This window comes from Prionailurus viverrinus, chromosome D4, assembly GCF_022837055.1.
Source record: "Prionailurus viverrinus isolate Anna chromosome D4, UM_Priviv_1.0, whole genome shotgun sequence".
In the NCBI taxonomy this organism is placed as follows: domain Eukaryota; kingdom Metazoa; phylum Chordata; class Mammalia; order Carnivora; family Felidae; genus Prionailurus; species Prionailurus viverrinus.
This window is the reverse complement of record NC_062573.1, coordinates 11,214,617-11,229,261: the sequence shown is the minus strand read 5'-3', so window position 1 is coordinate 11,229,261 and position 14,645 is coordinate 11,214,617. Positions and strand designations below refer to the sequence as shown.

The window sequence follows — 14,645 nt, the reverse complement described above, 5'->3', positions numbered from 1 at the left end:
AGAAGCATCTAATTCTCTCATCTTTCACTTTCATGATTCTCCAGTGTAAAATATTAAGTAAAGTTCTTTTATAAGATATAATCATTAATAATCCCAGGATGAGCCAGATAATGTATTCGCTTCCCTCATATTTTACATAAACCCAGAAGGAGTGTAATACTGTTGAAATATAAACCATTGAGGCCCACCAATGGGGGGCACTTCTAGAAGTGTAGAGCATGACATATTGGACAGTGTTCTTCACATCATCTACTAGGCAGGTGCCTACTTCAACACTAAGAAGCCACTTCAGCAAAGAGGTCCCTGTGATCCTGAACCAGAGGGGCTCCTAGTGTGCCAAAGAGCTCTTGGTACACAACAGTGGAGATGACTTCCCTACCTGACATCTGCAGGGTCTTCTGTGACGAGCACATCGGTCTTGCAGCTGGCCAGAGGGTTGATGGACAGCTCCACAGGCGGAACCACAAAGCTTTTGCTGACAGGAAGCCAGAGTCCTTGGCCCAAGCTGAAAGTAGACCTGCAATGTAAGAGTTTCCATTGGGGAACTCCCTGGGAAGCAGAGAGAAAACAGAAAATAGGGGCCCCTCCTTCCATCCCCACTAGGGCTATGTCTTACTTCCCACCCAACTGAGTCCCCTACATTCTCTAATGCATGATTTTGGCCAACTCTGCCAAGACTTGAATGTCATTACTTAAATGTATTAATCATTTGGCCCATGCACTGCTTTGCATGGCTAGTTTTCTTACCCTGACTACCTGTCCTGACTCCCAGTAAACAGCAGGCTCTGTGAGGACAGGGACTATTTTGGCTCTGCTTTCCCAAGCAGTCTTGAGCAAGCAGGAGTTCCATAAGTGGCTGCTAAATCAGCAGGGGCAGTCTGCACAAAGGTGAAGAGCAAGGACCCTGAATCAGTTTGAACCAAAATCTGATTCCCAGTTCTGCCACTTAATTTGTTATATGTCTTCATCAGCTGAAGTACTGAAGTTTCATACGAGATTTCATGGAAGTGGCAGGAAGAGGTCCTGTGGCTGTAGAATATTTTCAAAGCACTGGACTAGATAATCAGTGAAGCCTCCTCCAGTTCAAATATCTGAGTTCATAAGTCTAGATGCCAGACAAATGGTAATTAGATTCTCATCAACATTTGGGCCATGATGGTACATTCATGCCAATGAGAGTTCCTCTGTACTCAGTGCAACCTGAATGAAGTTCACAGGCTCCCTTGACTTAGGATGCATGACTATGCCTCCAATCCCCACCATCACGCCCCAACAAGATTGTCAACTCACCTGAGAATCTTTTCAGGAGCTTGTTCTCCTGTTACTAGGTCATAGCCCCTCTCAAGTGTAGTGTAAGGCCAAGGTCTGTGGAAAGAACAGAAGGAGGGAAAGAAAAGGAGATGGTGTTAGTCAGAAGCAGGTAGGATTCATATGTGGACACTGCTTAAAAGTAGCTTTACAGACAACCAAATTTCACAGCATAATTACAGTTGATCCTTAAATAATAGCCTCACTCCAGTCAAAACTCTGTGTATAACTTTTGATTCCCCCAAACCCTAACTACCAATAACCTACTGCTTTATTTTGTTGTTGTTTAAAATAGGCTCCATGCTCAACATGGGGCTTGAACTCATAACTCCAAGATCAAGAATCACATGCTCTACTGACTAGGCCAGCCAGGAAGCTCAGTAATAGCCTACTGTTGACTGGAAGGTTTACTGATAACATAACCAGTTGATTCACACATATTTTATAGGTTATGTGTATTAGACGCTTTCATCTTACAATAAAGTAGGCTAGAGAAAAGAAAAGGTCATTAAGAAAATCATGAAGAAAATGCATTTACAGTTCTGTACTATATTCATTGAAAAAAAATCTACATGTAAGTGGACCCATGCAGTTTAAATCCATGCTGTTCAAACCCATGTACTGGGTAAGACCATTTATAAGAGAACATCTCCATTTCACAGAAGGACTCGGCACTTTAAAGACCATTTGTCCATTCTGGAGTTTATGGACAAAAACCCGATTCTCTATCAGTCCAGTTAAGGAAGTGTTCATTGATTACTTACAGTGTGGGAGGGTGAGTTAAATTTGAGCCTTTGTTCTCTAGAAGATTCATTAATCATGTACCTTTATTTTTTTATTATTTTTTTTTTACTTTTTTTTTTTTTAAATTTATTTTTGGGACAGAGAGAGACAGAGCATGAACGGGGGAGGGGCAGAGAGAGAGGGAGACACAGAATCGGAAACAGGCTCCAGGCTCTGAGCCATCAGCCCAGAGCCTGACGCGGGGCTCAAACTCACGGACCGTGAGATCGTGACCTGGCTGAAGTCGGACGCTTAACCGACTGCGCCACCCAGGCGCCCCAATCATGTACCTTTAATATTAAAATGTGATTCAGTGGGAAATGGGATTCGCTGCCCATCAGGTTGTATACGACACAACTGTTGTAGAAAAAGAGTCCTCTTCGTGGAGAGGTTTGGGGCCTGTACTACCATAGCAGAGGAGCAGGGGACGGCTTTCCACTGTCCCTGCCCTGATGCCCCTTGCCACTCACCCTTCACTCTGTCCCCAGTCACTGCGCACACACAGGTGTCTGTGAACCGGGTCAGGGGCATAGCCTTCATGACAGCTGCACTCTCCTGTAAGCAAAAAGAGAAAGGAGTCTTGTAAAATACCATCTGCCCCAAATAGCCTTCTCCCCTGGTTTCCTGGTTTTCTTAGGAAATAAAGTGGGCTTCCCAGTTTTGGAAAAGACCAAGGGAAAGAGCGTGTTCTGGTCTACCCACCACTATGGTTAATAAAGGGTTTATTCCCCTGTTCATCTGCTTGCTTATTCATTCAACAAGTCCTAACCACACTCCCTGCCAGGTTCTCGGCCCACACTGAGGACACAGAGATTAGACACTGAAGGGGCTCATGGCTTAATGAGGGAAACAGGAAATGACCTGGTGGCTACAAATGGAGGTCCTTATTTTCAAACATTTAAATTATGATAAAGTACATATACATTAAAAGTATCATCAGAAATTCAAATTCTTCTCTCCACTTGAATGAGCAATTCATGTTCATTCATAAGCCCCAAATTAATGTCACCTCTACCAAGATACCTTTGATTTCCCCTTCTGGAAAATTTGTGTTCATCTATCACTTCAAGAGTTCATTTTGTTTTGTTGTTATTGTTGTCTTAGTTGGTGTGCCTCTGCCCTTCCCATCTTTCCATTCTTGTTCCTTCCCTCTCCACCCATCCATCCATCTATCCACCCATCTATCCATCCACGTAACCATACATCATTTTTTATGGCCATATCTCATGCCATGTTGCATGAATGCTAGCTAGCGTTCCACACTACCTTAAGCATCTTCTCCCACTGGCCAAGCTCACTTGGGGTTTCCTTGCATAGATTTAGAGTTCAGAATCCTGGAAGGTTTCCAAAGTTCTCTGTCCTACCCTCTTCAATTATCAATCCATTGTACACTCCTTAAAGTTGGGTTGAATAAGGTTCAATTTGTTACTGGTTTTTCCTAAGGTGTATTTGTAGAATATCCACAGACGCCTTACCAAACATAGATTCTATAAAAAAAAAAAATGACTGGGAAACACTAGACGATTTGTAGAGACAGTGGTGTGTGACTCTTCATGAAAGTGATACCTAAACAGCTTTCCCAAACCTATTTCATCTTGGGAAGCTTGCTGGTGCAACAGGCCACAAGATTAGTGTCCCACGGCCCGCAACTTGGGAAACGCTGTTGGAAACTGCCCTGCCTTATCCCACTGTGTACAACAGAGTAGATCCTCAATACTGTGAGTTGAATGAATAATTAACTATCTGGGGCACCTGGGTGGCTCAGTCGGTTGAGTGTCTGACCTTGGCTCAGGTCATGATCTCACAGTTCTTGAGTTCCAGCCCCACACTGGGCTCACCACTGTCAGTGTGGAGCCTGCTTTGGATCCTCTGTCCTCCTCTCTCTCTGTCCTTTCCCCGCCTGTGGGTGTGCGTACTCTCTCTCTCTCTCAATAATAAATAAAACACTTAAAAAATAATTAACTATCTGTTATGGCTCATAAATTTCTAGACTATTGCTGTCAGGTTGCTTTCTTTCTCATCTTCAGGTGATCTACTCTCTCTCTCTCTCTCTCTCTCTCTCTCTCTCTCTCTCACACACACACACACACACACACACACACACACACACCTGCAACTCTTCAATCCTACAGTGATTCTGACTGGCCTGACCTGAGTGTTTTTGAACCATGTTTCACAGAAATGTGTAATTCAAAGGAATAGACTTAGGAAACTTGCAACTTTTAGATTTGAATTTCCCTTAAACATTTGTCTTTTTAAATCTCAGTCATAGTAAAAAATAAATAAAGGCTAAATGCTCAGATGTTGTGTAATAGAATTCAGGACACTGGAGAGCACTGTCATATTAAGTCCAGTTGCTAGGTAAACACATTTTATGCAAACCTCATTTAAAAACAACCACTACCCCCCAAACCCACACAAACACCCTCTCCTGTAATCTCTGTTTCATTGAGGAGGATACCGGAGCCTGGGAGCTGTAGTGCTAACAAGGCCATGCTTTTTACGACTACAGATTTTGTGAATCAAGGTTCTTTTCAACCTGTGCTACCAAAACACAACACAGCAGAGAATATACACTAGGTTAACAGGTTCTACAACTATCACCCATAACTCCTCTTTTCAAAACATTTGTACTTACCAAACAACCTCATTGTCTTCATGGGTTCACCAAAAATATTATGCATTTGACCTTATACAAAGCATTCCGAGCGTTAAAAAAAACTCTCTAATTTGTTTTATACATTATAATGCTGCTTAATCTTTGTAACCCCGGCATTCACAAGTATTTGGCAAACAGCCTGCGCTCGATAAATGTTGGCTGAGCCAAAATGGTAGTGAGACAGAATAAGAAGTGATGGATGGGTAAGAGGTACTATTACAAATATTCAGAATGGAGATCACCAAAAGGCAGAAGAAAGAGGGAGACAGAGAGAGAGAGAGCTCTACCTTTCCCCTTCTCTGGATACGTGGTAAATAGGAGGGGGCTGCTCGCAGGCAGGAACGTTCTCTGTAACTCTCTTCTCCAACAGCAAGTTCAAGTGCTCCAACAAATGTGTGTGCTGTAGGTGTGTGCAAGCTAATGAGCTGATTGTTGCCAGAAGTAAGGAAAATGGAAGAAGAGGGAGGAGATCCTTGAGATTTCGGTGAGAATAATTTACCAAAAAGGGGAGGGGTAGGAGTCACTAATGATGTGTTAAAATGCTACAGTCCCGTCATGAAATATTCATCACTTTAAATATGCCTAATATTAAATATTAAAAGTCCTGGCATTTGTCCTCGAGACTCCCAGGGCTGATTTATGATCTGCCGCAACCACAGACCTCATGATTTGTAATGGAAGAGGTAAATAGTTACCTCTGGTGGAGGGACAGGAAGTCAGGCTGGGGCAGGCAAGAAGGGCTGAGAAAGGAGGGCCTTTCTTTTTGAGGGAAAGGGCACTGCTCAGTCAGGTTCCTGTTTCTCCGATCTGTGACTCTGCAGGAAAGGGCACAGGTTACGGTCCCCCTTTCCCTCTTGTTGGGAATATTGAGAGAATGAGAGATCTATACTGAGGAAGGTTACTGCTATATTTTGTGTTTTTTTCTCGCATGCTTACCAGGCCAGTTTCCCCGTTCTCAGAACAGATCATTAATTACTGACTTGCATATACAACAAATATGTATTTTGCAAATGAGAGGCGAGGCATCCACTCTGGAGGCCCTGAAAAGGCTACCTGGAGGGGCACCTTGGTGGCTCAGTGGGTTAAGTGTCTGATTTAAGCTCAGGTCATAATCTCACAGTTCGTGAGTTTGAGCCCCGCATTGAGTTCTCTGCTGTTGGCAGAGAACCTGCTTCAGATTCTCTGTCCTCCTCTCTCTGCCCCTCCCCCACTCATTCTTTAAACAAACTAACTTACTGGAAAAAAAAGAAAAAAGGTTACCTGGAGAATAGGAAGTGAGGCAGGGGAGGAATGATGGCTAGAGGCAAACAGACCTGGGTTCTAATCCTCACATTCTCTCTCTCTGGATGGGTCTCAGTTTTCTCATTAATAGAATGAGAAATGACCGTGATGTCAACTCCACAGAGCTGACCGTGAGAGTAAATCGAAGTAGTGGAAAGTAAGGCTTATGGCTCAGGCAGACAAACAGTCCTCCATAAATTTCTTCCTCTTTCCCTTCCGTTCCAAACCAGCACTCTGTTCTGATATATGCTGGCACATAACTTTAGGAAGACTGCGTAAGTCATTTCCTTCTTCCTGGACCTTAGCTTCCCCATCTGCAAAATGGAAACCTGGAGTAGACGTTCATCAATTCTGAGTGCCAATGAGAGTCAGTCATTTACACAGCCTTTCTGAATCCTGAAACTCTGTTTTCCTGACACTGCTTCAGCCTTAGCTGTGATCACTCTTAGTGACTGGGCTAGGTGTCTCCAGTAAGATTTCCATCAATGCCCTGGCTACTTTATTGACTCCAATTTCCTATTTTGCTGGCTCAGCCAACTCTCCACTATTTGCAACCAAGCACTTCCTTCTTGCAAGATGCAAGCTTCTGACAGCCAGACCTAGGGATTAACCCCTTCTTCGGATGAGTCCTTTCTGCAACCCTGCCTCTGCATACCCAGAGCAGCTGGGTGGTCAGAACAGCTCCCCAGGGATCCAGGTTTACATGATCTATGATCACCCATACTCCCTTACTCCTATCACTACAGAAGCTCCTTGAATGAGGAGGCTGCAGCCATCTTGCTCACTGTTGCATCCGCACCCACTGCACTGCCTGGTGCATAAATAAATGAGGGGGCACATCTCACAATAGTAACATCTATGCCAATGGGATAAAGAAACCATTTTTCTTAAATTTGCCTGTTTTCTCCACTAAGCTGGGCACTTCTTAACTGCAGAAACCTTTCTGTAACCATCTCCATATGCTAGCAATTAGTGTCATGCCTGATGACGAGTAGGCAGCTCATTTGCTGAATGAATGAATGAATGAATGAATGAACAAATGAATGAAGAAATACATTGCAGTTTTCATGAATGCAGGCTGAGTTCATTTAGAATAATGATGGTTCTGCCGAAGACTAGAAGAAACTTCCTTATATGCAGGACAGGTATTTGCCAAGGAAATGGAAAGTATAAACATGAGCGTTGATGAAATGTCTAAAATAGAATTCTATTTCACATCAGAGCAGAAACAGCTCTTAAAGATCAGCTGGGTCACAGCTTCTCAGCTTCATTTTCCCAAGGAACAAATGCAATTTCAGAGAGTGAAGACATTTGGCCAAATCACTGGACTTGGTTTGTGGGAGTCAGGATTAGAACCCAGGGCTCCTGGCCGCTACTGTAGCATCCTTCCTGCTGCGTGGGTGATCTCAATGCTTCGATATACCTGGCAACACTTGCTAGGATTTTTTTTCCTTGGTATTTGCCTGCCATCTCTGAATTGCCTATAATGAGAATCTATAACACAGACAAGGATTTTTTTTAATATATTTTTTAAATGTTTATTACTTATTTTGAGAGACAGAGGAAGAGAAAGAATGGGAGTGGGAGGAGGGGCAAATAGAGAGGGAGAGGGAGAGAGAGGGGAAGAGAGAGAGAGAGAGAGAGAGAGAGAGAGAGAGAGAGAGAGAGAGAGAATCCCAAGTAGGCTCCATACTGTCAGTGCAGAGCCCATCGTGGGGCTCGAACTCATGACCCATGAGATCATGATCCGTGAGCTCATGACCTGAGCTTAAATCAAGAGTCAGACGTGTAACTGACTAAGTTACCCAGGCACCCTGGGATTATTATTTTTTTTAAATATAATGAATCCTAGATAACCTTAACAGATTCAAACCATATATTTATATATGATTGATAATGCAGACCTTAAAAAAGAGTTTAATCTCTTCATTAAAGTGGTTTCCATAAAGGAAATCAGTTACATGGATTTTCATCGTGCTAGTTACTAAAACTCTGTATTATCAGCTATATGTGAGTTGCACTGGTATTAATATATTTACTCTTCCTGGGGTGCCTGGGTGGCTCAGTCAGTTAGGTGGCCAACTTCGGCTCAGGTCATGATCTCATGGTTCATGGGTTCGAGCCCCGTGTCAGGCTCTGTGCTGACAGCTCGGAGCCTGGAGCCTGCTTTGGAATCTAAGACGCCCCCTCTCTGTCCCCTCCCCAGATCATGCTCTGTCTCTGTCTCTCAAAAAATATATTAACGTTAAAAACATTTTTAAAAATATATTTATTCTTCCTGTCCCCTAGGTCCCATTTGTTCACTTCTCAATTTATGTTACATACCTTTTTACTCCATAAACTCTTGGGTAAAACACTAGAATCCCTCAACTATGAGCAATCTTGAGTTTATCTTGTGTGGGTTCTTCAAAACCACTTCGAAGTGGACACCGCCTTCATGTTAATCACGTAAAACCAGGATGCTGGTAAAGTAGTTCAGAGCATGGATCCTGGAATCATCTCGTTTTGGATTCAAATCCTGGATCTGCCACTTACAATTTGCACGAACTTGATCAAGTGGCTTCACCTCTCTGCATCTGTTTCTTAATCTGTAACAACGCTGCTGTCACTTATCTGCTGGAAAGATCAGTGATGTATCTGCAAAGTCTGAACTACAATCTTTGGCACACTTCTTGCTGAAAACGTTGTGGATGTTTGAGTTTTTGTAATTATTGTTCCAGGATAGGAGGGGGCCGATTTAACATCTTGTTTTTGTGGAAAGAAAAAGTGCTATCTAGATGAAGGATGGTCCCAATTTCAAGGTATGCCCTTTGCAAAGCCAAGAGGATCTATTTCTTGATCTGCAAATTTGAGGCAGCTTGAATGAAATAATCTCCAAAGCTGGTTATGGTGTTTTCAGAACCAGTAACACCTGTTGCCTTTGTCTTTGCTCCTCCTACTGAAGGACACACAGGCATGGACAAGAGGCTAAGCCAGACGGTGCTGCCCCCTCTTTCCTCCACAGCTCAGAAAAGCTTATCACCTGCCCATGATGGCAAGATGAATGCAGAGCCTTCTTCCCAAGTCTGCCTGCTGTCTGGCTATCCTCCTCCCGCCTTGTCATCCTCTTACGATTCCATTTTCACTTGCTTCCAACTCAGCCATCACTTATCATCACAGGCCAGGGACACTGGCTGCTGTTCACTTTCCTATTTATTCTTCTTGTCACTGTGGCTTGCAAAGACATCTCCCTGGGCCCTCAAAGCAGTAAGCGTGTGTGGCATCCTTTCTTGTCCTGACTCCAAAGGGGCCACCTGGGCCTCTTCACTTCTATCTCTGTGTCGCTGGAGCCCAGCTCAGGGCCAGGCATGCGGTGGGGGAGGCATGGGTTGAGCCTAGCATTACTGGGAGGTTGCTTCATGGTAGGAGTGGTGGAAGACACTTGCCATATGTCACTGCCTGTCATCTCACAGGTCACACCCATAGGAGTAGGAGGAAGGTACCAGTGTCCTCATTGTAAAATAAAGAAACAAAAGTTTGGACTCAACTAGTCATTGGGCCAAGGTCACAGAATCAGGTCTTCAAAACCCATGCTCTTTCGCACAATCACAAACATCATAACAATAAACATGACCACCAGGATGAGAGAAAGGACAGCTGTCTATAATGTGACAACTATCAGCTGCTAGCCAATAAGCATTAGGAAGAAGAGGAATCTCTAATTCACCCACACCAAAATTAACATCCTGCTGATTTCTAAAATCCCACTATAAGTAAAGATTAAAAATCACTCTTCCAAATATCCTGTGTAAATATTTTATGTGTGGATTGCACTAAATCCATATTGCCTATGTAGTGAAGGGTACTTGTGTTGATTTCCTGATCGCAGGGATAATCCACAGGGGAAGCATAATACCTTCTAACTAAGCATCTACTATGTGCTGACCTTACCTAGTTACCTTTGGTATCCATACTGGCAGGACAATACTATTGATTCCACTATAAAAACTATGTATGAGGTTGAGGCCTGGAGAGGGTAAGCAAGCTGCCCAGGGTTGTTGAACATCCAAGTCCAGTCTTCTTCTGACTCCTTGCCTAGCTATGTGATGCCTTTCTGAGAATCTGCTTGGAGAGAGTGTGGAAAAAAGCATGGGAACGGGAGATCGGGGTGGCGGGGGCGGTGGGGGGGAAGGAAAATGTACCCTGTGCTGGACTGTATTACTGGGGTCAAGTCTTCATTTCCTGTAGTAGTATGCATTCCTGTCCTTGCCATGGTTGACTGTGGGAACAGAGATTTCTTCCCTAGCCTTTGTCTTCAGGCTTAGCATGTCACTTGATTTTTGGCCAATGGGATGGTAGCAGACATGATGTGAACACAGGGGCCAAATGTGCTTGAAATGTGCTGGGTGGCTGGGCTTGCTCTCTTGCATTACTGTCTCTTGCCATGAAAAAACCACACTCTAGGGGCACTGGGTGGTTCAGCTGGTTAAGCATCTCACTTCAGCTTAGGTCATGATCTCACGGTTGTGGGTTTGAGCCCCACGCTGGGCTCTGTGCTGACAGCCCAGAGCCTGGAGCCTGCTTCTGATTCTGTGTCTCCCTCTCTCTCTCTGCCCCTCCCCTGCTCATGCTCTACTTCTGTTTCTCAAAAATAATAAACGTTGAAAAAATTTAAAACAAAAAGAAAGAAAAGAAAACCATTCTCCAAGTAGTGGCTGGTGCAAGAAGAATGAGAGGCACATGGAACAGAGTAGAGACAAAAGTGCAGCTGAGTCTTGGCTAGCATGGTCCACCCGGATGTGTAACAAAGGGGGAAAATGCTTACAGTTGTTGACAATAAAACACTGTGGCTGTTTGTCACGAAGCATTGCTGGAGCAGAAGTGGATATACCTCCAACATACATTCCCTCCACCTCCTATGAACATTGGTCCTGCTTTCTTCCCAAACCGGAAACCTTAGAAAAATCTCTGACTGGACTATGTTACCACCCTCAACTTCCAAATGGCACCTGAATCCCAATGATGCAGCCTCCTTACTGTCACTCAGGCCCATCCATTCCCAGCTTTCCCACTATCACTGCCCTGGGGCAGGCTCTGGACATCATCTATGTGCACTGTTGATAAAGTCTCATCACTGCCAATAAGCTTTCCGTGTCCCGCCATCAATCTGAGTGATGGCCAGTAATCTTTTCAAAGACCCTACATCCATCGCTTATCCCCAAAACTGTCAGTGGCTTCCAGTAGCTCTCAGGACAGAGTTCACATACCCTAGACTAACATCCAAAGCCCTTCGTGACTGGCCCCAGCCAACTGTCCCAGCCTTATGAACTGCTCTCCCTCCGTTGTACCTTTCCTGCCCTCACATCCTATTTGGTTTGCTGATGGTAACAGGGCCATCCAAGACCCACCTGCAGACCAGGGGCTGCTTCTTCCAGCAGTTCTGCCCTGAATCCACTCACTCCTTGAGAAGAGCAGAGGCTGAGAACTGGAGAGAGACATATTCAACAGTGGAGATACCAGGGGTTGAGAGGGGAGTAGGGGGTGAAGAGAAAATTAAGTAGCAAAATGATTATTTAGTAAAAGAATGAGATCATTCTGGCAGTTTTGAATGTAAGCATTGTCATCAGGGCATATATTTTACATGCTGACCCCTCTGCAACCTTGGACAAATCATTCTGCTTTTGTAGACCGCAGCCTTTCCATCTATAAAGTGAGTGGCAAATACATGGGGATCCCCAAACGCCCTTCCAAATCTTGTTCACATCCCAGTCCTTGATTCTTCTTCTAACGCATTCTAGTCTTGTCTGTTGAAGTCAGCGTTTCCCCAGGGACCGAGGGGCAGCGAGGCATGGGGTTGGAGAGTGTTGGAAGTTTGGAGAACAGAGGTTTGGAAAGCAGGAAAGCACAACTGGAGTGAAATAACAAGAGACTAGGATTTGGATCTTTGTAAAGTGAGGGACCCTTCTCTAGAGGTCTGCTCAGCCAACTGTGCTATGGCCTAGGGCAGGTCCCCTTTCTTCCTGGGACTCAGTCTCTCTATATACTCTGAGAAGGCTGGTCCAGATGACATCTAAGCAAACTCACATGGGCGTCTCTGCTGTCCCTTTTTTCCTTACACTGTTGGAGTGACACGTTTCAGCCTTGGTCTTCCCCATACATTTGAGACACATTTGGATGCCTGCATTCAACTTGCCGGCCCCTCATTGCCATTCATCAACACGCCTCTGAGAGCAGGGAGAAAAAAAAATAGAGGCCAAGGGGTTGTGGTGGTACAGGCTGGTGATCAGGACTGATAGAGATCAGAGTCCCTCATCAAGGCCACATAGGGGCTAATTGGCACTGACTCCGCTCATGTGAGCAGCCTGTGCAGAATGACCTGGGCTCTGAAAAGCCGCCAGCCAGGCCACACCAGGGATCCCACCTCGGAGGCTCAGCCGGGGCGAGCCCTCTCCCGCTAGCCTTGTTCATCCCTGAGTGAACCACACACCACACACAATCATCGATAAATTATTGTTTGGGGAAAAATCATGTAGATAAGACACTCTCTCAAAATTACGGCGGATTGAGGATGGAGGGGGACAAAGACCTCTCACCAGCAGCCTGGGACACACACAGATGCAGACATCCCCAACAGCCAGCAAGGATCACGGAATTCCTAACATGAATGCACAGAGCTGGGCCTGCTGGCGAAGGGCTGCCCTTCCCCACTGCTGCCCCCACCTCACCCAGGTGCCTGTATTATCCATGCTTCTCAGGCCAACCTGGCCTAGGTCAGGGGCCAAGGGTAACCAGCTGGAGAAAGGAAACCGGCATCAGCACGGGTATTAACATTCTGGGGCTGAGTCCTCAGCTATGAACAGACCAAATGTCCTTGGATAAGTTGCTGTGTTACTCTAGGCTTCAGTTTCCTCATCAGAAAATGGACACCTTAACCCCAATTTTGTTTTTGTTTTTTATTTTAAAAAAACTTTTTTAATGTTTAATTTTGAGAGAGAGAGAGAGACCATGGGCACACATGCAAGCATGGGAGGGGCAGAGAGAGAGGGAACAGAGGATCTGAAAGCAGGTTCTGTGCTGACAGCAGAGAGCCTGATGCGGGGCTCAAACCCATGAACCCTCAAATCATGACCCAAGCTGAAGTTGGATGCTTAACAGATTGAGCCACACAGGTGCCCCAGTTAAACCCAATGTTTTAAAAGTGTCACAGGGATTGGAGATAACATATTAAAGACAATGACCACATCAGCGGACGTGCAGGCAGCATTCAGTAAGTGTGAGCTGTTACCACTGTTTGTTGTTATTACAGACAGCATGGCCACCACTGTGGACCCCCAGGCCGCACTTCCTCTCTAGCTTGGTGCCCTTGCCCTTGTCTGCAGCAACAGCCTTCCTCCCAGACTTCTGCTGTGTGGATTCCTCCCCTTCTCCTCCTCACATGGTCCTTGCCTCATCTCTGGTCCAGATCTTACTTCATCCGACCATTTTTCATTCTTAGTATGATTCCTCTGTGCCTGGGACAGGTGGGATCGTGGCACAGAGACGAATCCATCCTATTCTCTCATCACAAGCAGGTGACACTTGGGTGTCATTGAGAAAAAAATACATTGCTACCACAAGGTGTGATTTGGGATGGGGAGGGGAGTGTGTGCAAAGAGCCACAGGGTCACAGGAAAGAGCATTGAACTCTGCCCCAAGGTTGAGGACATGCCAGCAAAGAGGGGGGGCTAAAAATAACAAGAGGGGACACTGAGACACCTGCCAAGCAGTTTTAGAAGTTTTTTACATACATTAACTCATGTCCCTCACAACCAGCCTAGGAAGCAGGTTCTAGTTTCAATCCCATCTTACAGATGAGGAGATTGAGGCCAAGAGAGGTTAAGTAACTTGCTGGCCTGATGTCACAACGCGAAGAGTGCCAAGGCCAGCACTAGAATCCAGCAGACAGTGCCGCTCGCCCCAGGCCACACAGCTTCTCTCTCAAGGCGGGTGTAGGAGTTTGCCAGACAGAGGGAAAGGCAAAGAAAGGAGGCAAAGGAAGGTCATAACACAGATGGCCCTTTGGTTCCTTGGGTCCTCAGAGGCAGAGGGTTTAGCAGGCACTGAGGACCTGCTATTCATTCCATAGGTGTGGGGATGGAACCCTGGGAAACCCATAGTCCCTCTACAAAAAGGGTCACTCCTAAATACTGAATCCAAGCACTGTGCACGGAGAGAGGCCATTTAAGGCAGAGAAGACAGACACTAAAGTCAGGACAGGGTATGAGCTCTGCATGTGTCATCCAGTGGCTCCATGATTGCACAATTTCCTGTCTCTGCCCAAGGCTCTATTTCCTCAGTTCTACAACGAGTTTGATCTGGCCTGTCCCTTTCACTGCATGACGTCTAGAATGCTTTATCCCCAGTGGGCTCCATAAGCACAGCCTGCTATTGCTATGATTATTACTAGGGAATTGGCTGCCTTAATGTTCTTTCCTGCCCACAGCTCTGATCTTGGATCCTTTGGCTGTCATTTGGGAAAGGGAAAAGGCTGGGAGTTGCTTATGGATCCTGTTAAGCATGATGTATTTGACCTACCCTCTCACCTTCAATCCACCCAGTCACTCTGTGAAAGCAGGGTCTCATGTCCTAATTTTAT

At 45.3% G+C, this 14,645-nt stretch overlaps 1 protein-coding gene across 4 annotated transcripts in view; it reads right to left on the bottom strand.

Annotated features, from left to right (window-relative positions):
* ASTN2 (astrotactin 2) overlaps positions 1-14,645 on the bottom strand; it is an 876,392-nt gene that overhangs the window by 456,426 nt on the left and 405,321 nt on the right. For 3 of the 4 annotated variants that reach the window (XM_047831063.1, XM_047831066.1, XM_047831061.1), the window contains 3 exons: positions 2,562-2,646; positions 1,291-1,365; positions 380-517 (listed from right to left, as the gene is read on the bottom strand). In XM_047831063.1, coding sequence (XP_047687019.1) covers positions 380-517; positions 1,291-1,365; positions 2,562-2,646 — 298 coding nt within the window. The remainder of the gene's footprint in view (positions 1-379; positions 518-1,290; positions 1,366-2,561; positions 2,647-14,645) is intronic. The other variant, XM_047831064.1, reaches the window with a different exon arrangement.